At 39.6% G+C, this 21,833-nt stretch overlaps 2 protein-coding genes across 5 annotated transcripts in view; both read right to left on the bottom strand.

Annotated features, from left to right (window-relative positions):
* Positions 1-4,406: 4,406 nt before the first annotated feature.
* Positions 4,407-5,151, bottom strand: LOC127190081 (60S ribosomal protein L23a-like). Its single transcript, XM_051147124.1, has one exon. It carries the CDS (start codon positions 4,911-4,913, stop codon positions 4,443-4,445), a length of 471 nt encoding a protein of 156 aa, XP_051003081.1. The 5' UTR covers positions 4,914-5,151; the 3' UTR covers positions 4,407-4,442.
* Positions 5,152-7,854: 2,703 nt separating this feature from the next.
* The window catches only part of A1cf (APOBEC1 complementation factor), a 72,317-nt gene continuing 58,338 nt past the window's right edge, over positions 7,855-21,833 (bottom strand). For 2 of the 4 annotated variants that reach the window (XM_051146335.1, XM_051146336.1), the window contains exons 7-12: positions 21,454-21,551; positions 17,227-17,500; positions 15,110-15,315; positions 11,684-11,820; positions 10,860-11,011; positions 7,855-8,257 (exon numbers count right to left, since the gene is read on the bottom strand). In XM_051146335.1, coding sequence (XP_051002292.1) covers positions 8,106-8,257; positions 10,860-11,011; positions 11,684-11,820; positions 15,110-15,315; positions 17,227-17,500; positions 21,454-21,551 — 1,019 coding nt within the window. In that variant the 3' untranslated portion in view covers positions 7,855-8,105. Of the gene's footprint in view, positions 8,258-10,859; positions 11,012-11,683; positions 11,821-15,109; positions 15,316-17,226; positions 17,501-21,453; positions 21,552-21,833 lie in introns of those variants that run through there. The other 2 variants (XM_051146337.1, XM_051146338.1) reach the window with 2 other exon arrangements.

The raw sequence follows: 21,833 nt of genomic DNA, 5'->3' as shown, positions 1-21,833 counted from the left end.
CCATTCGGGCAAAACTACTTCTGTCTGGTTAAAAGGATAGAATTCAAGTTCCACCTCTAGCTCACGGGAGACCTGACATTCTTAGCTACTCAAAGCATCCCATACAATTGTCTTCTCCTTTTAAAGAGTTAATCTATCTGGGGCTGTTAATCACATGACCAAGACTTCACACCCCCCTCCCCCAGGAAAAGTGGTTCCTCTGGAGACTGCTAGGTAGATGGGGGGACTGGTCACCCCAGGAGGCGATAAAATGCTTATCCTTCCTCCCAAAGCGCCTCCCTCAGGATTGACAGAGTCAGAGCTTCCATCAGGGATCCCTTCTTGTTTTCTGAGACCTCAGTTGGAACAGTGTAAAAGTAGCTTTTTCCTTTCTCTTTTCTATCTCCCTTCCTTTCAGTCACTGCCCCTGGCACTCTGGGTTTTCTCACTCTTTCTCTAAAGCCCCATCTCCTTCTGCATGGTGACCTCCACCGGTGATTTGTGTGTTTTCTTGGACTAACTCAAAAGATAGGACATTCTCTCTTTCTGCTTTCCATCTTCCGTCTACCTTCTGGTGTCTGTTAAGATTTACAGCTTTCCTGCCCTGTTGTTTTCTCTCAAACTCTAACACATTTGTCACTGAGCCCCTTTCTGAGTCCATTTTACTAAGGAGACTAAAAGTCTCCAATTTCCTCAGTAATAACAGGAAACATTTTGGGCCTTGTTGTCCATATATGATTGCTCAGCCACAAATTCTTGCTTTTTATCTTTTTCCTAGATAGTTTTGTGTGTGTGTGTGTGTGTGTGTGTGTGTGTGTGTGTGTGTGTGTGTGTGTGGCTTGTTAGAAAAGAAAAGAAAACCCTAACCAACCTACCAACCAACCAACCAGCCAAATAACCAATCAACCAACCCAAAACCCAGCCCCCCCAAAACAAACAAACAAAACAACGCAACAAAACAAAACATTTTTCATTAAGCCTTTTATAAGCAAGAACCATTTGTAGCTGAGGGATTAATGAACAGGATTTATTCCCAGGGGACAATTTACTGGTGAATTTTCCTTTTTACCAAGGATCAGCAGATACCCCAGGCAAATGCTGACTTCAGCCTACACTAGTCTGTCTTTATTTCTAGTTTCCGGGTATTTCTTTCACTTTCCTGTTGGCTGGGAAATGACATAGACTCCCAGAGTGTGTGCTATAAGGAAGTGACATAAACACAGAATGTTGAGAACTAACCAAGTGCATGTTGCAATTAGTTATGCGCCATTTATATTTGGGATGCTTATTGAAACAAACAAACAAAGTTTTAGTTTTCAGGAAAGAAAAACATTAGCAACCCATGTTGATATTTTCTAAAACTTTATTACGGAACTGAAAAACTGAATTAAAACCACATCACTATACTGAAATCCCACAAAATTACACCATCTCTCATTTCATTTGATTTATGATTGGTGTATTTGTATTTTCCAAAACTGTGACCCTTTTCCCAATAAGAGAATGATATAATCTTAATTAATATAGTTAGATCATATAGCTCTATAAAACATTGTACTCAAAGTACAAAAATAAGTGCTTTTTGCACATTCTTTAATACTGTTTTTAACATATATCTTTCTTTTGGTACTTTAGATAAATCCATATAAATAATAATGAAAAGAAAAGAAGGAAGAATGTTAATACATTGGAACTGGAAGTTGTTTGCTTAAAACTTTCTTTTCATTAAAAGATAAAATGAGAGATAATAATATCAGACTATATAGTGGTCACAAAAATTGCTTAAAAAAAGAAATTTCTTTGAAAGAATAGCACTAAAAATACCAGTGGTTAAATAGTTAAAACAAGATAATGATGACTGATTTAAATGGACATATTCACAGTTTGAACTTCCAAATATCTCTTAGGAACCATAATAGAAAATAACAAGTTACAAAATAAAATTGTGTATTTGTGAAAGATACAAAGGCTGCGCCGCAAAATCACTTACTGCCAAAACACAGAGATATGGCTAAAGCTCATTAAATAGAGCTTTGAATTTTACAAACACAAACATATTTAACAAATTGAAATACTTAACAACCAAAACGTTTTCAAGTAAATAAGCCTGGTGTGGACTCATCAACTTAAATCACGGTGCACGCTCCTTATGTCCATAGTTTAAAGCTTCTGAGTAACTAAACCTTCATTTTCTATTTTTGCATAGTTCTTGGTATTTTTCTGGGTAGAAATACTTGCGAATTCATTTGACTTTAAAAACAATCATCACTCATGTTGGGTGGTAGTGCTGTAAATGTAAGGGTTAGGATGGAACTGGTGTATTTTATGTTCAGTTTTGAAGAGTGCAGACAGAATGTGTCCATTGCGGAGAGGAGGAGAAATATGCATGTGTGTATTCCTTGTTTCTGAAGTAACAGCGGGCACATAGTAAACAAAGAACAGTAGGCAAAGACATGCTCTGTCATGAATGAACAGGCGGGCTAATCAGTAAAGCTAGTAAAATTCTCAACATCAATAAAGGCGATAAATGATAGGCAAGAATTTCATGACAGGGATCATAATCTGTTGATGCTATTTTCCACTAGGAAGTGACGAAAGCCTTGCTGAGGAGACTGTGAAGAGTTTGGGTGAGGAAGGTGAAGAACAACAGGAAGTTACACACAGAGGGAATTGTGTTTGGTGGCATTCATAAAACAGAAAGGAAAGGGCAGAGTGGAAACATTTACACAAGACATTCTCTCTAGTTTGAGGTATCACCATCTTAACTGCAGGAAGGAGGGAAGCAGCAAGAGCTTTGAGGCTCTCCTGATGCTCTGTGATTCTAGCTAGGGCAAGCAAACATCCCAAGAGCCATCTTTAATCTTGTCTCCTGTCCAGTTTCTAAGGGCTGCTTCTTGATATGCCCTTTTCTGTTAAACAAGGCATAAGAGAGAATAGAGCAAGCCAGGCTCTTCCTTTTGGTTTCTCTCTCAAAATGGAGAAATGCCTATTGGGAGAGGCAGTGTAATGTTCTAGATTTTACTCCAGATACATTTTGTCACTGCCATTTGGCTGCTCTGCTGACTTTAAGTTTTTCTATGAAGAAATAAGACCCATTCAGGGGAGAAACAGAGAAGTGGATTAGGATTCAGAAGGCCAGAGGGTGCTAGTGCTAATTTGCTAAATCTAAAATAACCGTAATGCAAAGCTAACCTTTTGTTTGGCAATTGATCTTTTCAAAGATTATTTTTGAGGCACATACGGTCATTTAAGCCTGTGATCCCAGCACTTGAGGGGAAGAGAGAGGAGGATGCTAAAGAAATTTACGCTAGCTTGAGACATAGGGAGAGTCTGTCTTTAAAAAAATACTTCTATCCAATGTATCAAAACTAACTTTATTTTGCATCAATATACAAAATTCTGTACCAATGAATTAAAAATAACCTTACTTGTGAGTAACAATTACAGCCTTAAGTGGAGGAGTAGATTGAATAATCTGTGTTTTGTTCTATCCTCCCTCTATATTTCTATATCCCCCTTTCTTTCTTTTCAGCTCCTATCTCCTTACCTACAAAAGAAATTTAAAGGAAAAGAGAGATATCCCTGAGTCCAACCTAGTTTTCTTTCTGCATAAGGCCAATAATAACTTATAACCAACTCCCAATCAAAATAAGTATCCCAAGAGAGCAAACAGAAACCCCCTTAGGGAAAATGGGGCATTGTTTCTTAAGGTTTCTTCAGGCTAATTTAGGGCAAATAAATCTTTGAAGGGACCCAAATAAAACTGGGTAAAATGGTTAAACAAGCCAGGAATAGCATTTGTGGTCTAATTTCTAAATGTTGAGAAATTCCAGGCTTAATAGGAGTCCTGTGTGGGACAGTCTGAAATGCTGAACCAATTGATATCAGAAGCTTTCTACAAAGCTGTCCTGTTCTGACAGGTAATAGCAACTGAAGTGCCTGGGCCTGGAACATGAAACTCTGCCAAGACAGGGTAAGCAAGTCCTCAATAGTTCCCACCACGAAAATATGTCTGCCAGTTATATTGGGCCAGAATGCTGAAGATGATGCTTCAAAGTTATAGAGAGTTTTGGGTGACTGTTTAGGCAGTAAACTGTCTCAGCCATTTTTTAATTTTGGAAGCTGCTAATCTGCATTTCTGGTTCACTTAGGTAATTACGTTTTATTTCTTCTCAAGTCTCTGATGGGGTTGAAGACCAGACAGTTTAGTCTTATAATTAAACTTAGCTGGTGAGGGGTTATGATGCTTTTAGACCTAGATAGATGTTTTAAGTTAATAGAGATGAGATATGATAGATATGGATTTTCATTCAAAATTTTAGATTCAACAAGATAGGAAAGATGTTTATTTCTTTTTCTTTCTTTCTTTCTTTCTTTCTTTTTTTTTTTTTTTTTTTTTTTTTTTTTTTTTTTTTTTTTTGGTGAAAAAAGTGTGTATTTAGAATTAGCCAGCTGGACTCAGTTTAGATGATCCCAATCTTGTTGGCAACATCCAGAGCATCATAATCAGGAGGCGGTCGAACACCCGCCTTTTTCTCTCCATCAGGCCTTATCAGGACATTGACATTGGCCACATCGATGTCACAGAGTTTCCTCATGGGCTGTTTGACCTGGTGCTTGTTAGCCTTGACACCCACAGTGAACACTAGTGTGTTGTTGTCCTCTATCTTCTTCATGGCTGACTTGGTGGTCAGGGGGAATTTGATGATGGCATAGTGGTCAAGCTTGTTCCTCCTGGGTACACTCTTTTGAGGGTCTTTGCACTGCCTCTGTAGCCGCAGGGTCTTGGGCCCCCGGAAGGTGGGTGACATGTGGATCTTCTTCTTCTTATGGCTGTGGACGCCTTTCAACACTGCCTTCTTAGCTTTCGAGGCCTTTGCTTTGGCTTCGGCTTTGGGTGGGGCAGGAGTTTCCTTCTTTGCTTTTGGCGCCATGTTGGAGAAAAGGATTGCCCATTGGAAAGATGTTTATTTCAACTTTGCCAAATACAAATAGCCAAATCACGATGAATGTAACAGTTATATAATTCCTGATTGTTTCATGGTTCTTCCTGCTTTATGTAGTTTATTTTATTTATGTGCAATAACATAAATATATATGTTAAAATATAATAATAGCATAAAAAGAAAGAAAGGAAAGAAGAAAAAGAAAAAGAAAGAGAAAAACAAACAAACAAACAAACAAAAAACCAACCAAAACTCAATAACAACACCTCAACCTCAAATGGCAACTCATTTTCTTCCTAGATTCAAACTCATTACAGCAAAACTTGGCTTGCCATGGTAGCAATACACTGATACTGTCTATGACATGTTATAATGGAATTCAAAGTCTTATCTATATATTACTAAAACAAAGTAAAATTTCAGTGCCACCCTTCCAGAAGGAAGAGGAAGAGAGGAGGAGGAGGAGGAGAAGGAGAAGAGGAAGAGGAAGAAGAAGAAGAAGAAGAAGAAGAAGAAGAAGAAGAAGAAGAAGAAGCAGTTGCATCCATCTACTCAGTAGTGTAAAAATCAGCCCCAGGGAGGCAGATGTCACAAATAGTTGTGTTTTCTCTCAAAAGTGAGCATGTGTTGTCCCACTGACAATTTTCTTGACACTTGCATTCTTTTCTCTCTGTGTGTGTGTGTGTGTGTGTGTGTATGTGTGTGTTGTTTGGATTTATGTTGTTGATCTCTTTAATGAGTGATGATGGTATTATCTGTACTAAGAACTTGTCTTCTCCTTTTAAATGGATCTCAATCTTCTACTGCATTTGCACCTCTCTTCTATCTTGAGAAAACATATAGTGTGCCCTTGCTATTTATAGTTGAAGATTTTAAAGGAATGCAAAACTTTTGCAGGTAAAATTTTGAATGCTTTTTCAGGCTGAAGAGAAGTTTGCCTGCCCAGAGGATAATTGTATGTCAATGTAATTACTTTCTCAGAGCAAAAAACAGATCTGTGGTGAGTGTAAATTTGGATATAAGAATTACTTTAAGGAACATTTAGCTTTTTTTCTCTTTAGAGTTTGGATTAAGAATTAGCTTGAAGCTAATATGAATTTCATTTAAACTCAGATTGTGTGTGATATGCTATACCAACAACTATATGAATATTTGTGTTAACTAAGACAATGTATATGCATTTTGCATTTGGTGAAAGTTGAATTATAAAGGAAAAAATGAAAAAGTAAGACTGGGATCTATAAAGACCCTAACAGTCTCCACACCAAGCTACATATTCAAATAACCAGGAATGTTCACAGAGCACTGACATCAGGCCCCCACTCCGAGATCCTCTAATGTACTTGGCACGTGACCTTGCCCTTAACTTATTGAAAGTTCTAGATGTGATGCCAGGTTTGGGCGTTCCTGTGCTCAGGAGCACAATAATCAGAGATAAAAGGCCAGAAAACCCAGAGCCATCCAGAGTTTCAGCTAGAGGTTCTCAGCTTTAGATGTCCTGCTGGAATTGCTAGAACCTGAAGGTTATGGGCATCAACTATGATTGATGTTTCCCTGACTTTGATTGGAATCTGGCCAGATTTTAGATTCCAGAATTCCACGAACGAGGTGACAATATTTTTTTGCACCCCTGGGTTTGTTTTTAATTGAATTCTACAGACTTTCACAAGAACCAAAGGTTCTGTTTGTTTGTTTGTTTTTCCCTTAAATGGGAATCCCAGTGCTGTTTTTCCTAAATCACTAATAAGGCCAGGTCATATTCCATACTGGACTTTTGACTCTCTCTTTTGAACATGCCTAATTTGAATGAGAGCACCATGTCTTTTTACCTCCATTTCTGGATGTAGTGCTCCCCGTCCTCCCCACCCCCCAGCCCAATCACCATCAGATGTTCTAAATACCCAGGAACATTTTGGCAAGTAACAATCACTGAACTCTGAAGCAATGGTCTCTAAGCAACCACAATGGTGTAAGGCTTTCCCGGAGTAGTTTCACTATAAAAGGACTCAGCCATGGAAAAGCCACCTACACATATTGAGAGAAAATCAAAAGAAGGGAAGGGCAGTGGTTCTTGGTAGATTAATATGAAGTGGGTAGAAAATTCTAAGGTAACCTCAGATTAATAATACTACTTGGAGGTACGTGTGGTGTTGTGTATCAACAACTCCAGCCCAGGGGTAGGAGAGGCACGTGGATCACAAATTTGAGGCCAGCCTGGGCTACACAGTGAGACACAAGCCAAACAAGCTCACTTTTCTCCATGAAATGTTTTTTTGGCCAAATTTTTGATTATGAAAATATCATAGTGATTTTATGTAGATCTGATTAACTTTACAGTGTTTGAGATCAGCAAAACTGAGTCTGAGGCAGTGGCAAATTAATATGGACAAGCCTGAATTTTCAGACAAGAAAACATCTTTTTTTCACTCTAGTACTCAGTGTTGGCACAGTTTCTGTGATTTGGAGATGCCCAGGTGGAGTAGGAATTCTGAAGGAAAACAGTGGCTTAAAGGATTGAATAAATATGGGCCCTCCTTGGATTTGTCTCAAGCATATTGGAAACACAACGTATTGATTTCTAGGAGTCCCCAGAGGCTGCAGGGACAGGAAGATGCTGATCTGTGACAGATGGATAGGATGGAAATTTCAGACCGAAAGTGATAATGGAATCTATAGCATTTCAGACCATTTTCATTAGCTCAGTCTGGGATCATACTCCACACTTCAGGTGATGCTATAAGCCTCTTACAAAGCCCCCAGCCTTCCTCTGGTCTCTTGATTCTGTGAGTGACGGAGTAGGTGTGAACTAGTTACTGAGGCAGGAATTTTATCAGCTGTGCCTTGCTACTGCCTGCCCAGTTGTGCCTCACCCCAGCTTAGGGCACTAAGAGAGCTCACACTGATTTGTCAGGGTTTTAATCTTCTTCCACGGGCACTCAGGATCCTGGAAAGAACAACTTTTGCTCTTCAGATTTCGGTTAAGCAAGAGGCTTCTTAACCTTTGATTTGGTTGAAGAATAATATTCACATTTCATGAGTAATACAAAGAGTAAGTCATGTAGTCTCAGGAAAGGCATTGCTTTGGGGGAAGGTATGACTTATGATCATAGGAGATCTGGTTAGAGGGTTGTATCTTCTACAGAGCATTCTGTAAGGCTTATTCTTAGAAGAAAGGGGTCTTCAGAAGGCTCCATATGCATCCCCTCGGGTGCTCACTGCAAAAGTAGGGTAGACTTCATAGGTTGTATATGCTGCTAGGTCTTGTCCAAGTGTTACTGCTTGCTTGAGCTGGCCTGCAGACACAGGGGCGGTGGCACTGGGGACAGCATATCCTGGAGGAGGAGGCAGAGAAAATTTCATGAAAGGAATTCAGGTGTCCTCCCCTTTCTGGCACATACAAAGTTTTCTTTTAGCAATGCAAAGAATTAGCATATTTTTTAAAACAAATGAGCATATATGATGAAAGTGTGCCCTGAGGAGACAGTATGTGGACTTGGTTGTGTTGAGTCACATTGGTGGTTTTGTTTTATTGGTCTGTTTTGGTTTTTTCTTTTTTAGGTTTTTGAGACAGGGCTCTTTGGTCCTTGCTAGCTATCCTGGGGCTGGCCTGGGCCTCATAGGGATCCTCCTGCCTCTGCCTCTAGAGTGCAGGGACTAAAGGAAAGCACCACACCACCGAGTTGGAATAGCACTGGAAGCATGAATATGACATTCTCCAGAAGCAATCAACTTCCCTGCACCAGGCACACTTACTTCATGCCAGCAAACAGAGACACTCCAGAGATGGTCCAAACAGAGAGGTACCTTCTGCTGCCAGCTTGCAACAAAAACGTCCCCAGAGGTGCATACGCATGACTGCGGATGTGAGGCAGGCTATTGAGGAGGGGCATGGTAGTGCTGGGGTCTATAGATTGTTCTACAAAATAGTATGTTGGCCTAAAACCTCACACTTAAAAAAATTAAAAGTTTCAAGGCATGGTGGGTGGTTCATGGCTTTAATCCCAGCATAGCAGGGAAGTGGAGACAGCAGCAGGAAGACCTTTGTGAGTTCTTCTGAGTTCGAGGCAGTCTGGTCGCCAAAGAGTTCTAGTACAGCCAGGACTACAGAGAGAGAGAGAGAAAGAGAGAGAGAGAGAGAGAGAGAGAGAGAGAGAGAGAGAGAGAGAGAGAGAGAGAGAGAGAGAGATTCTGTCTCAAAAATAACTAAAGATTAAAATGTTCTTTCACATAAGAAAGAATAAACAGAGACAGATATTCTAATAGAGGTGAGATTGTACTGTTTTAGAGAGTCTTAATGTATCACTATAAAAACAAGTGATTTAAAAAAAAAAAAAAAAAGAAGATATATTTTGTTAAATCCTGCAGTCTGGTTTATTTTCTTTATCTGTTACAAATCAATGAAAGATTCCTCATCAAACACTGCTACTGAAGGCAGTAGGACCCTGAAAATTAAACTTTTGGTTTGCTTTTAAGAAGAGATATAAATTATACTGTAAAAGTAAAAACCCTGTTGTAATGTTACAGTACCAGTTTTAAAAGTTCAGGGACTAATGGGGATAGCTTTGATGGATACATGAAGACCCGCAAAGGCCATTTAGCCAGTGAAAAAGATAGCTTTTTAATTAAAAGCTAAGCATTCTGTTCATGGCACTCTGGGCCTTCTCACTTTCTCTGAAGTTCTCTTTGCCCTGTGGCTGTCTGTGGACCTTCACTGCAAACAGCTTGTTTTGCCTTACTTTTCTTCCTCTTCACCATTTCCCTTTTGGCAGCTGTTGAGATTTACAGCTTGCTTATCTATCTATCTATCTATCTATCTATCTATCTATCTATCTATCTATCATCCACCTATCATCTGTCTGTCTGTAGTGAGAATTTTGTAATTTTGGTTTCCTTAAAAAGCACAGAAATGAGACAGGCATTTGTGGCACATGCCTTTAATCCCAGCACTTGGGAGGCAGAGACAGGTGGATCGCTGTGAGTTCAAAGCTAGCCTGTCTACAAAGCAAGTCCAGAATAGTCAAGGCTATACAGAGAAACCTTGTCTTAAAAAACCAAACCAACCAACCAACCAAACAAAAACACCCCAACCAAACAAAACCAAAAAAAAAACAAACAAACAAACAAACAAACAGAAAACAAAAACAACCCCCCCCCTCCACAGAAATGTTATGGGAATATGTTTTCATTTTACTCCCAGTTGTGGGGATATGAGGCTGTCTCACAGCAGCTGACTATGATTTGCTCTAGTAGGACCATGGTTTTACGCACTGCAGATAGTTTCTGCAGATAGAGTGTGTGAGACATTTGGAATTATGGGAAGTTTTCAGAGGATATATAAATGCTAGAGCCCTGACACATACGTATGTGGCTGGTTGGTGGTCGGATGCTATTGGTTGCAGCTGGCTGCAGTCAAGTGATTGTGTTCTGATGGCGAAGATCAAACTTTCCCCAGGGAGCTTGACATCCCTAATCAGTTTGAAGTAGTCTGTAATGATGCTCCTTTTCCCTTCTATCCCATTTTCTCTCCTATCTAGCGTTAAGGTGTTGAAAGGGATCAAGTAAAGGGGCAGAAAAGGGTGGAAGACAGAAAGGGTCATGGGGGGGGGGTAATATAAAGCGTGCTGAGCACCTCAGTGCTCACAGCAAGAGCTCAGTGAAATACCAGCTCACAATAGTACCAAAGTCTCTTAATAAGAGCAGAAACCAAGCCATACCAACATAGACATAGGAGCGTTGGCTTATTCAAGGTCTCATAGCTTCTCAAAGCAGAGGCAGTTGCCAAGTAACTTAGGCTGCTCTGTCTCAGTTTCCCCATCTCTTTTCCTTCTTCACAGGGGCACAAGTCAGAATTACTGTACTTGAGAGTTCTACAAAGAAGGGTATCCCCAGACAGCCTGTAGTTTCTGGCACAGCTGATTCCCCCTGGCCGAGTACCTGGGAACACAGTGGCAGATGCCGTGGTGGCCGCTGTAGTCCCAGTGTCACCTCCTTCTGTGGGAATGCCTAGTGTCTGTAGAATGTGCTCTGCGGCATACGTCTTCGCTTCGTCCACATAGGCACTTAGCTTTGGAGGTGTGAAAGGGTGACTGGAAAGAATGGTCACTCATGTTAATTATTCAGAAAATTTGTACCCAGTCAGGTGAAAACCCAAAGCTATTTTTTAGCTGGTAAAGATGAGCGGACGATGGCATTTTGTATGGGGTATTTATTTCTATTTGCCGTAAAAAGCTCTTGCATGTAAGGATACACGAAAGTACTTGTGAATTGGTCTAGTACCTTGGCAGCTGATGACATTCCTGGGGAACATGTATAATTTTTACTACAGGACTCTTCTAAGGTAAACATGGTTCCTAAAATATATAAATGCAGTGGAGGTAAAATCCGGAAGGTGATATCTACTAAAGACCAGCTCTTAGGTACAAAATTTAAAAGGTAGGACAGACGGTTATACAATAAAGTGTTGGTTTCACGTGAGTCCCACTGCAGGAAGGAACCAGTTATAGTCCTTTGTTCCATTTTGATCTCTAAGCATCTCCCCTATTCATTAGTCAGTTACCCAGAAAGTCTTCATTCTGTATGAAACATTGGGGCTTTTAGATGCCAGTCTGTTTACCAGCTGAGCACCTTGCCTTTTCATCTAATTGCAGAGGAGCAGGTGGCAGACTTGAGGATGTCATTTGAGTGATGATCAGATATGCTTAACACAGGCTAATCTTATCTAAAAGCTCTGTAACCAGGAGCTCAGAGTAGGTACCCACATTGCAGGATTCTGGCTGGCCAGCGCTGGGATAGTTACTTTGTATAGGAATAGCTGTCTTTGGTCTTGTCCAATGGCCGAATGCAGCTGGTACACTGGTTGTCCCCAGTTATTTTTCTGGCAGATCTCTTCTAATATCTACAAGAGAAAAAAAAAATGATTTCTCCCTCAAATGTCACATTTGCATTACTTCTCAGCTTTTAGGTTCTGGGTTCTGAACTTCAGTTTCAACGGTTAGAAGAGAGAAAATGTCACATGGTTTAATGGCTCATAAAATTTAAGTTGAACTCAATCTGAACTCCATTTAAACTGTGAACATTTATTATGGTCCATGAAATCAGTTTCACACCATTTACTCTAGTAGTTCCACTTTAGTCCATTAATATATATTATATAAAATATATTATATGTATATAAAACTAAGAGCTTAACTTCATAATTTTTATGTGTACTTATTCCAGTTTTTAGGAAATTGTGGCCCTATGTGGGTGGATTTGCCTATTACCTCCACTCAAGCCCTTGTTCATAGTGGCTTAAGGCACAGATAACCTGAGGAGGTACCTTTGCTTCTTTCCATTTTACGTAGGTCTTTTTTTTTTTAACTACACAATTTTTAAAAATCAGGGGGCCTTATGGGCCTCATCTTATATGTTTTTAGTTTATGCATATGAGGGTTTTGCCTGCATGTATGTGCATCATATGTGCATGGTGCCCTCAGAGGCTAACAGAGGGCATCAGTCTGGAACCAGAGCCATGGTATAGGTGTTTGGAACCTGACATGTGTCGTCCTAGAGAGCAGCAAGTGTTCTTAACCACTGAGCCATCTTTCTAGCCCTTGGGGCCGTATATGGTAATAAACACTGATAGGTATTTACAGTGGTGATCTAATTTATTTATTTATTTATTGGCAATGTGCTTTGCTTAGCTATTTTCATGACAATCTGTTTTTAATCATCCATCCGTGTGTTTACTTTTTACTGTTGAATTACCATAAGCTGAATCTTTTCTGAAAAGAGTCATGGTTACTTTGCCCTACTTTACTAGTGCTGACGTCCTGACCCTCCATTCACACAGCAAATTCAGTATCTGTGTCAAACAGGGCTTAATGCCAAGAGAAGAACAATGCAACAGAGCAAGACCTTCCAGACAGCTGGAGCCTCTTAGCTCACTGCTCTCATGTCAGCCCAGCTGCTGTCTCTCATGATATTTTCCAATGTATTAATTTGAATATTGAGCTTATTTTTTCCATTATTAAAATGTGCTTAGGGACAGAAGAGATGGCTCAGAGATTAAGAGCACTAGCTGCTCTCTTCCAAAGGTCCTGAGTCTAATTCTCAGCAACCACATCGTGGCTTAGACCCATGAGATCTGCTGCCCTCTTCTGGAGTGCAGGTGTGCATGCAAGCAGAACACTATATACATAATAAAATAAAAACTTTATTAAAAAAAAAAAGTGCTTAGTAGCCTCTTCTATCACTTATAAAGCAAGTTTTGAGGTTCCTGAGCAAGATAAGTTAGCTTTTGATAGAAGACTGGCTCTCTGCCCACTTATGCAAACACACTGAGGAGAGTGGCCTCTGCAGCCGCTGCTGGATCAGGGCACTTCTTGAGCCCTGTCTACTGGTTGGAGATTCCTACCTCTACTGTGGGGGTTAGTTTCCAGCCACATTGGCTAAAGTGGCATGGCCTTCAAATTTTCAACTACAATTGTAGGAATTCAGAGACATATTAGTTAACTATTTCTTATTATAACCAGCCTCTCACTGGAGTTTAATGAGTAAACCAGGAGTTTTGCTCAGAATGACTGCTTTCACCATGGCAGTTACCTGACTTCATTGTAATTATCTCTTTATGTGTCAGTATTATCCCACTGGGCTGCCATCTGATTTATGATTGCAAGGAGTTTTGTTGTATTCAATTTTACATCTCTAGTGTCTAACAAACAGGCTACCCTAGAGAAGCTCAATAAATGTTACTTTTTAAACAAATGATTCCTATTTACCACTGCAATAGACAGTCTTTAGTTAATTTTTTTTCTGATTGCCTGCATAGAATTTGAAGAAAAATTACTTAAAAATATATAAAAGAAAAACACTGACAATACCCTGCTCCCATTCTCCCATATTTACCCTTTGGTTGAAATCCTGAGGAACTTTTTTTCCCTCAAGTCAGAGGTCTACCTCCCCCCTGAGGGCAGGGATATTTCCCTTAGAATTTACAGACTGTCCTGCACCATTCAGCCAAAATGACTTCAGAGGGAGCAGCTCGTGACGCATACTAATGGGATAGGATAACTTAGGCTTAACAGGAACTCAGTATGTTTCGTTTTAATTTAATTTATTTCTAACATGGTATTTAGTTTCCCTACTTGAACAATCTCTAGAACTTTCAACTTTGACTAAAAAATAAAACAAAATAGAAACAAACAAACAAACAAAAAACCCAAAGCCACACAGAAACACAGGCTATAAGTGAATAGCAGCAAATAGCAGTTACCATCATGACCCAGTTACCATCATAACACTGCCCAATGAAGAGCATTCATATGGCAGATGGCATTTTATACTGAAGGATTTATCTAGATTCCAGGTGGAATGTTTCTCTCTCTCTCTCTCTCTCTCTCTCTCTCTCTCTCTCTCTCTCTCTCTCCTTCTTTCTCTCCCTGTCTCTCTTCTTCTTCTTTTTTTTTTTTTGAGACTATAATATAATTACAATATTTCTCTTTCCTTTTCCTCCTGCCAAAACCTCCTACATGCCCCTCCCCACTCATCTTTAAATTTATGACCTCTTTTCATTAATTGTTATATTGTACATGCAATATGCATAATATATATTTCTAAATAACCTCTTTTGTCTGTATCATGTTCCTTGTATGTATGCATGTTTTCAGTGCTGACTACTTGACACTGGATAACTAATTGGCATCCTCTTTGCTGGGAAAGCTACCTTTCCTGCTCTCAGCTTTATTCAGTTGCTTATAGTTCTTTGTGGAGATTGCAGTCTAGAGGACTTTTGTCCATCCATTTTGGCATTTCCATTGGTGTTGCTCTTTTAATGCCATATTTCTAAGAAAAATCCTAACTGTCTACTTAAGGTTCCTGGCTACTAAGTCTCCTTCTTTTCAGTTGCCAACTGAATAGGCTTTATTCCTATTTTAATAGGAGTTTATTCTGACCTGGGGTTTTTGCCTCATTTTATTTTTATCTACGATTTTTGGTTTTCATTCTTTTTCAGGATGTTGTTTGTTTTTCATTTTGCTGGATTGTAAGGAAACACAATGAAGGTCCTTTTATAGTGCCAGAATGGCGGCCCCTTTGAATATGTTAAGCTGATGTCACAGAACAGTAGCCCAAGTAAGGATCAACTGAAGCCATCCGAGCAATGGTTCCTGGCCCAGCTTAATTACCGCTGGTGTGATTTTACCTACCTGAGGAGCAAGTTTAATTCCTTGCGGTTTTAAAGAGACAGTATTCATGGGAGTGAGCTCCATCCCAGGCAGAAGGTCATAGAGTTTGTCTTCTCGCTTGTCTCCTTTGACTTGGTATCCACGCCCCAGGCCTGTGTATGCCAAATACCCACGGCCGCCCAGTCCTCTCACTCCAGCAGCCCCTACAGGGACATTCATGTAAATTTCTAGGAATGTAAGAAGGCATTAAACTGAATCAAACCACCAGAAAATCACCCTGAATCTTACTGTAATGGAAAAGTTAGCCCAAGTCACATTGATTACTGCCCTGAGGAAGGACAGATAACCTAAGAGTCAAATGTAATGAAACTCAACATCAGCTAAGGCTCACTGTAGACTCTCTCTTTCTGAAAGCTCCTTTGGAAGGAAGTAGTGCCTTCATGGAGATGGATAAGTGCACAGGCACTTAAAAATTTGTCAGAGAGAAAAGTATTTTTTGTTACCCTTTTGTTAATGTTTTGTACATTCACTTTGTACTTATTAAAACATCCCAACATAATATATATGACCATTTGAATTATTGTTAGCCTGGGATAGAGACTGTTACAGTGAATGCCACTCTGCCCGTAAGCCAGAAATGAATTTGATTATCATATCCCTGGTGAGTCATCAGAAAACCATTGAGAAAACATTTTTTTTTTTAAGTCTACCACTCTCTCTTATGCACTGTTGACATGAGACTTAAGTTTCTGTTGAGTTTCATAGATAGATTCCTTTTGATTTTTTCTTTGCTGTATTGCTGTGTTGATTTCCTATTGATGACATAAAGGAACAAACCATTAAGTTGATCACTTTTCACCCATAGATATTATTCATTGATTGCATTTTTGTTAATGCTATTTATTATTTTCCCTTGGAATGGAGTTTGCTTTTTTCTACATCACAACTGGTTGGTAACATGTAAGATATATGGATTAATTAATGATGTGTTTTATATGTCTGCATAATATCTCAATTACATAATTTGTTATAACATACAGACATAAAATCTTGATTATTGCTTTTACATTGCAATTTTCATGGGAGAGGGTGTATTGTGAGCATAGACCTTTTAAGGCCATTGAAGAGGTCTTAAGATGCTCAATTCACTTTAATCCCTGAAAAATAATGCAATACAGTAAGGTAATTGTTTCCAAAATAATCTGGGTGGGCCTATTCTAAGTGATACTCAAGAGTGTATTCAAATACATAATTTTTCATTGTTTTCCAGATTGTGGTCATATGGGGAAAACAGGATTGGGGTCCAGATGATGTTAACGACAACCAAGAAAAGCTTCAGTAAAAGATACCACAAGGCAGAGACAAACTAGCTTCAGATATGTTATTGAATTTACTGAGCTCAGAAATCTGCTCAAACAGAGAATTTGTGTAGGATTTAAACATAATATATAGTCTGACAGTGAGATCAAATTTGTTTTTCTACCTTTAATTTATTTGGTTTCCTGTGTACTAAAAAAACCATTAATTTTATTAGTAGTTTGGCTTTTTCAAAGTAATCACACATAGCCAGAGGTGATACACATCTGCCTTAGGGCACTCAGGAGGTAGAGGCAGACATTGGGAGTTCTTGACCAGCATGGAATCAGGCTGGTGATAAGCCCCTGTCACCAACATACAAACAGACAATGGGCACAGCAGAGGTATAGCACACAATTCTGGGAAAGAATTTAAATGACAATGCCTCATTTGAGGTGATTTCCTTTGTGTCAGGCTGTTCTCCCTGGGAAGTTCTATAAACAGTGTAACCAGTCACATATTAATATCATGTGCTGGTCTAATAAGGAGGAAGAAACAGTGGTTATAGAGCTAGGTTGTATTCTGTGCATATTTTATGGATCTAATTTGTATACTGGGCTTATTCACACCATGTTATGACAAGTATTTTTCAATAACCAGTTGTAATGTGAAAAAAAATAGATTCCTATAAAACAAGAGATACTGATATATTTGATTTTAAACAAAGTTTTCTAGTCTTTTTTCTCCCATTGAATCCATCCAATCTGTCTAAGGCCACTGAACTACAGTTTATCAATGATTTGAAATTTAGGAATTATGGAGAGAGAACTAACTAGTGTTACCTCTGACAGAAGGGGCTCGGATGAGAGCCCTGTTGCTCAGATGTCCCTTGGTAGCTGGGAAATAAAGACTTGGAATGGCTGCATAGGCTTGGGGGGTATAGAAGACAGGAGCTCCAAGGTAGGCTGTGGTAGGGTCATAAATGTGGCCCAAAGGGTAGGCGTATTCGCCTTGCAGCATGGTGTTTCTGCCACCTGTGCCCCGGGTGTACCTAACGTAACTGTCCTTGTCCACTGGCTTGGCCAAGGTCACTTCAATTGGGGAGCCGTCCAGCATCTGTTGTAGAGAGCAAGGAAAAGGCAAGCTGAGAAGGTGTTCTGACATGTCATACAACATGTCTGCCGTTTGCTTTATGTTTGCTACCGACCTGCAATTCTTAATGTTTTGGTCTCTTAGCAGGTTCATGCTTCTGTGTCAGCTGACTGTTCTCCGAGTGGTCTCATTGATAACTGCACAAGATGCCAACAATGTCATGTTGGCCACTGAATTTATAGTACAGAGACAGTCACAGAGACATGAAATTATGCAGTGTTTTCTACTAAGTGTGGTACATGTGTTAAAAAATTATATGAGTATAAGAAGTTGGAGATGAGCCAGGCATGGTGGTGCCAGCTTGTAATGCCAGCACTCAGGGAAGCATGGTAGGTAGATAACTGTGAGTTCGAGGCCAGCCTGGTCTACAAGCAAGTCCAAGACAGCCAAGGCTATACAGAGAAACCCTATCTCAGGAAAAACCAAACCAAACCAAACAAAAAAAAAAAAAAAACAGAAAAAAAGAAAGTTGGAGAGCTTTATGGGTGAAATATGAATTACCCAGCACAATAAAATGAAAGTGATGGAAACGAATAGAGAAACCTTATCATTTATCAACATCTTGGTAAGGAAGTTCTGCCGGGCCTCTCCCAATGGCTCCTTAGAACAGCTACGCAATAGGTATTTCCTGGGTAGGGAGAGGACCGTATGTAGACCCTACTCAAGGAAGAGGAATCTGGTAGATAGTTGCACTGTCCACATAAAGCAAATGTTTGCTCTGCTGAGAAGGTGGGAGCTACTAAACAGGGATGGCAGGGATTCAGATACAGCTGTGAGGGAGACCTAGAGCTCTCAAGTCAGGTACCATTTAAAACATGCCTTTAAAAATTATTGCAGTAGCCAGGCAAGTGGCATGTACATTTAATCCCAGCTCTAGGGAGGGAGCCAGAAGGATCTCTGTGAGTTTGAGGCCAGCCTGATCTATAAAGTGAGTTCCTAGACAGCCAGGACTACAAAAAGATGCTCTCCTTATCTTAAAAATCCAAAGTAATTAACTTAGTTAATTGATTAACTTTAAGCACGAAAGAAAAAGTAAAGAGTTATTACAATATGAGGATGGAAAGCCTGGGTGTGGAGGTTAGAGAATAATTCTCTGTCTATCATGTGAGTCCTGCGGATTAAAATTGGCCCATCAGATTCAGTACAAGTACCGTCAAGCCATCTTACTGAACACCCTGTGCCGTTTCACTGGTCTCCTTAAATTTTAACATGATCATTATCTTACAAAAGATCTCCAAAGTCTAACTTTGTCTAATAAATAAAAATACCCATAGGTATCCTAAGTAGCCTAGGAAAACTTATTTTTTTATACTATGCTTAAACATAGCAGTTAATAGTATATATTTGTAACATAAAATGCGTATTCAGCTACATATTTGTAAACATTGTTATAAAAATGTCTAGGTACAAATAATAACAGCTTCCTGACTGGATACAATGTGACTAGCTGCCCCACCCTTCTGTCACTGCCTTGAGCTACGTTAGAAGAAAGCAGTTCATTCAAGCACAAAAGCAATTTAAAATTTTGTCACGGAGAAGCATTTTTAAGTACTTGTTTGTTAATATTTTTTCTGTAGATTTACAAAAGTTAAGTGTGTGCTTATTAAAATATCCCAACATAATGTGACCTCTTGAATTACAGTTAGTCTTGGCATAGAGACTGTTACAGGGAATGCCATTCTTTCTGTCAGCAAGTCAGAAAAAAAAAAAATTGACTACCTCATCCCCATGCCTTTCTCATGTCTTCTTAAACTTTGAGCCAAAATAAAGTCTCCCTTCCTTATAAATTTTGGTAATAACGTGAACACTTTTCCACTAGAATTATTCCAGTGTGTTATTTAGCATTGGGTTTGATGGCTGGGTTTTCTCAGTAGAGACTTGTACATCTAGGCGTGCTTATTATGAGAAAGTTAACTTGAAAACTGCTTTTGAAGTAGTACCATTTGTATGATACTAACATAACAATCAATGAAGAAATAAAGTTTTGGTCAGAGGGTCCATTTTAACATGAATTGACTTTACTTTAGTTTTCTTTTTCTACTTCAGAGTCACCACTTTCTTCCCTACAGGACTTAGGAATGCTGAAGGTCCCTGAGGCTGCCTATATCCCAGGTTTCCCTGTGTCTGAAGCAATCTCTTCTGGGAAACCTTTCCCTTGTTCTCCAGATCCAGGCCCCACCAATGTCCAGCCCGCACTCTGGGGGGTTACTCATATAGAGTTCCTCATCAGGGCTCCTGGGACCTCTGCATTGCCATTGGATTTGGCCAAGGAGAAGCCCTGCATATGAGGATAGGGAATGAGACAAGGGTTATTTTGGGTATGTTTTCCTGGCTCCCTCCCTGAGTAGTCATCTTGGGCCAGTGTATTCGTTGATCAGAGACCTTTCAGATAAGACCCAGAGGCTTTAGGATAGAATGATTCTAGCTCAATGTTCCTTCTAAAGGAACCTGCTCTCCACAGCTCGGTCTCATTTTAGTTTTCAATCAGCTCTCCAGAGCTCCTTCTCTTGTGATTTACTGCCAGAAATCTATGAGCTCTAGCCTCCGACACTGTGCTTTTGAATCTACCTTACTCATGTTTCTGGAGTAAATTCCTTGCTACCCATTGTCTACTGGAACCTGGACTGATAGAAGACTCAATGGGCAGAGCAGTCTCCTGTGCCTTGTGCTCTAATGCAACTTGCTGTTCTCAGAGTCTCTCTTGATAGTCTCACATTCTGCCATTAAGACAGACTCTCCAGGCCATAGTTTACCTTTTGAAAGTATATCCAATTCTCACAGGTTCTTTTGCATAGAATTTTATTATCTGTGATGTTTTCTGAATGTTGATGACTCACTTCTTCATTTGACCTTTCTACTTTTAAATGTCTTCTAATACCACTCAACTGACTACTTTGCAAGGTGCTTGTGGCACTGACTTAGTTCTCTAGACTCTCAGCTCTTTGACAAGCATCTTTGCTTTGATTAATTTTGCATCATGGACATTACCAGCAGATCAGTGGCCCATAGACAAGGTTCAGTGCTTATTTGATTGGTGCAAATACCACATGGGTTTCTGTAAACAAATAAACAGTAGAAATACAGAAGTTAATTTTTCCTTAGACTCTACTCTTGGCAAGGAGAGGAATTCTAAGCGTCTGTGTTGGGAAGCTCAAATACTGATGTCAGAAGGACAGATATCTTGACATTTTTCTCACTAATGATCCTTAAATTACTGCATTATAAGCTACAATAATTAGAGGTAACTGGAACTTGGGGGATGTGGTAGCTTGAATGAGAGTGTCCCCCATAGGCTCACATGATTTTGTGCTTAGTCCCCAGTTGATGAACTGTTTAGAAGGATTAGAAGGATTGAAGGTGTGGCTTTGTTAGAGTAGGCGTGTCACTGGGGGTGGGCTTTGGGGTTCTAAAAGCCTTCACCAGGCCTAGTGTCTCTCTTTGCCTGATGCCTACAAATCAGGATGTTAAGCTCTCAGGAACTCTGCCTGCCTGCTGCATGTTTTCTGTCATGCTATAATGGACTTGCCTCTAAAACTGTAAACAAGACCCCAACTAAATGTTTTCTTATATAACAGCTGCCTTTGTCATGGTACTTTTTCACAGCTAGAGAATATTAGCAAGGGCATGGGGAAAATACCTTGAAAAACTTTAATCCCTTTGCAAGAAAACTGAGGTCAGTGATTTGGTGAAGTCAGAAAAAAAAAAAAAAAGCATTAGGATTTGTTACCTAGCCACCTCTTTGCTCTCCATATATTTTTCTGTTATTTCTGTCATGTGTGCCCCAAAGGACTGCAGCTTCTGTGCCAGCAATGGGGAAAGGTGGGGGTAACACCGACTCCCGAGATTACTCTTTGGTACAGCATGCCTGTGGCATGCTTGGATGGATTCTGTACATATTTTCTTTTCTTCTATATTACCTTGCCATTTAAAGCTTTCATGGCTTCAATTGCATCTTCTCTGTTGCTGAAATGCACAAAAGCATAGTCTCGGATCTTCTTCACACGTTCCACAGCACCTGTAGATATAATGCCAGCAGCACCATCAGCAACCTTGAGACAATGATGGGGCTAGCTTCCACGGTGTAAGCATCGGGTGAGGCTCTTTTGTGTGTCCAGGTTTAGAATTCTGTATAGTCAACATAAGCTTTTGCTTTGCCATGAAAATAGTTATAATCTAATTTATTATAAGTTATCATAACATATGAACTATGTTTTCTATTTCCTATATTATAAGAAATTTAAGAGTAAGAATGGCATCTTAGTAAGAAGATATAAAAATATAAAAGATAAGAACTATA

The sequence above is a fragment of the Acomys russatus genome, chromosome 5 (assembly GCF_903995435.1).
Source record: "Acomys russatus chromosome 5, mAcoRus1.1, whole genome shotgun sequence".
NCBI classification, from domain to species: domain Eukaryota; kingdom Metazoa; phylum Chordata; class Mammalia; order Rodentia; family Muridae; genus Acomys; species Acomys russatus.
The sequence above is the reverse complement of the archived record's forward strand: the minus strand, read 5'-3'. Positions and strand labels throughout refer to the sequence as shown.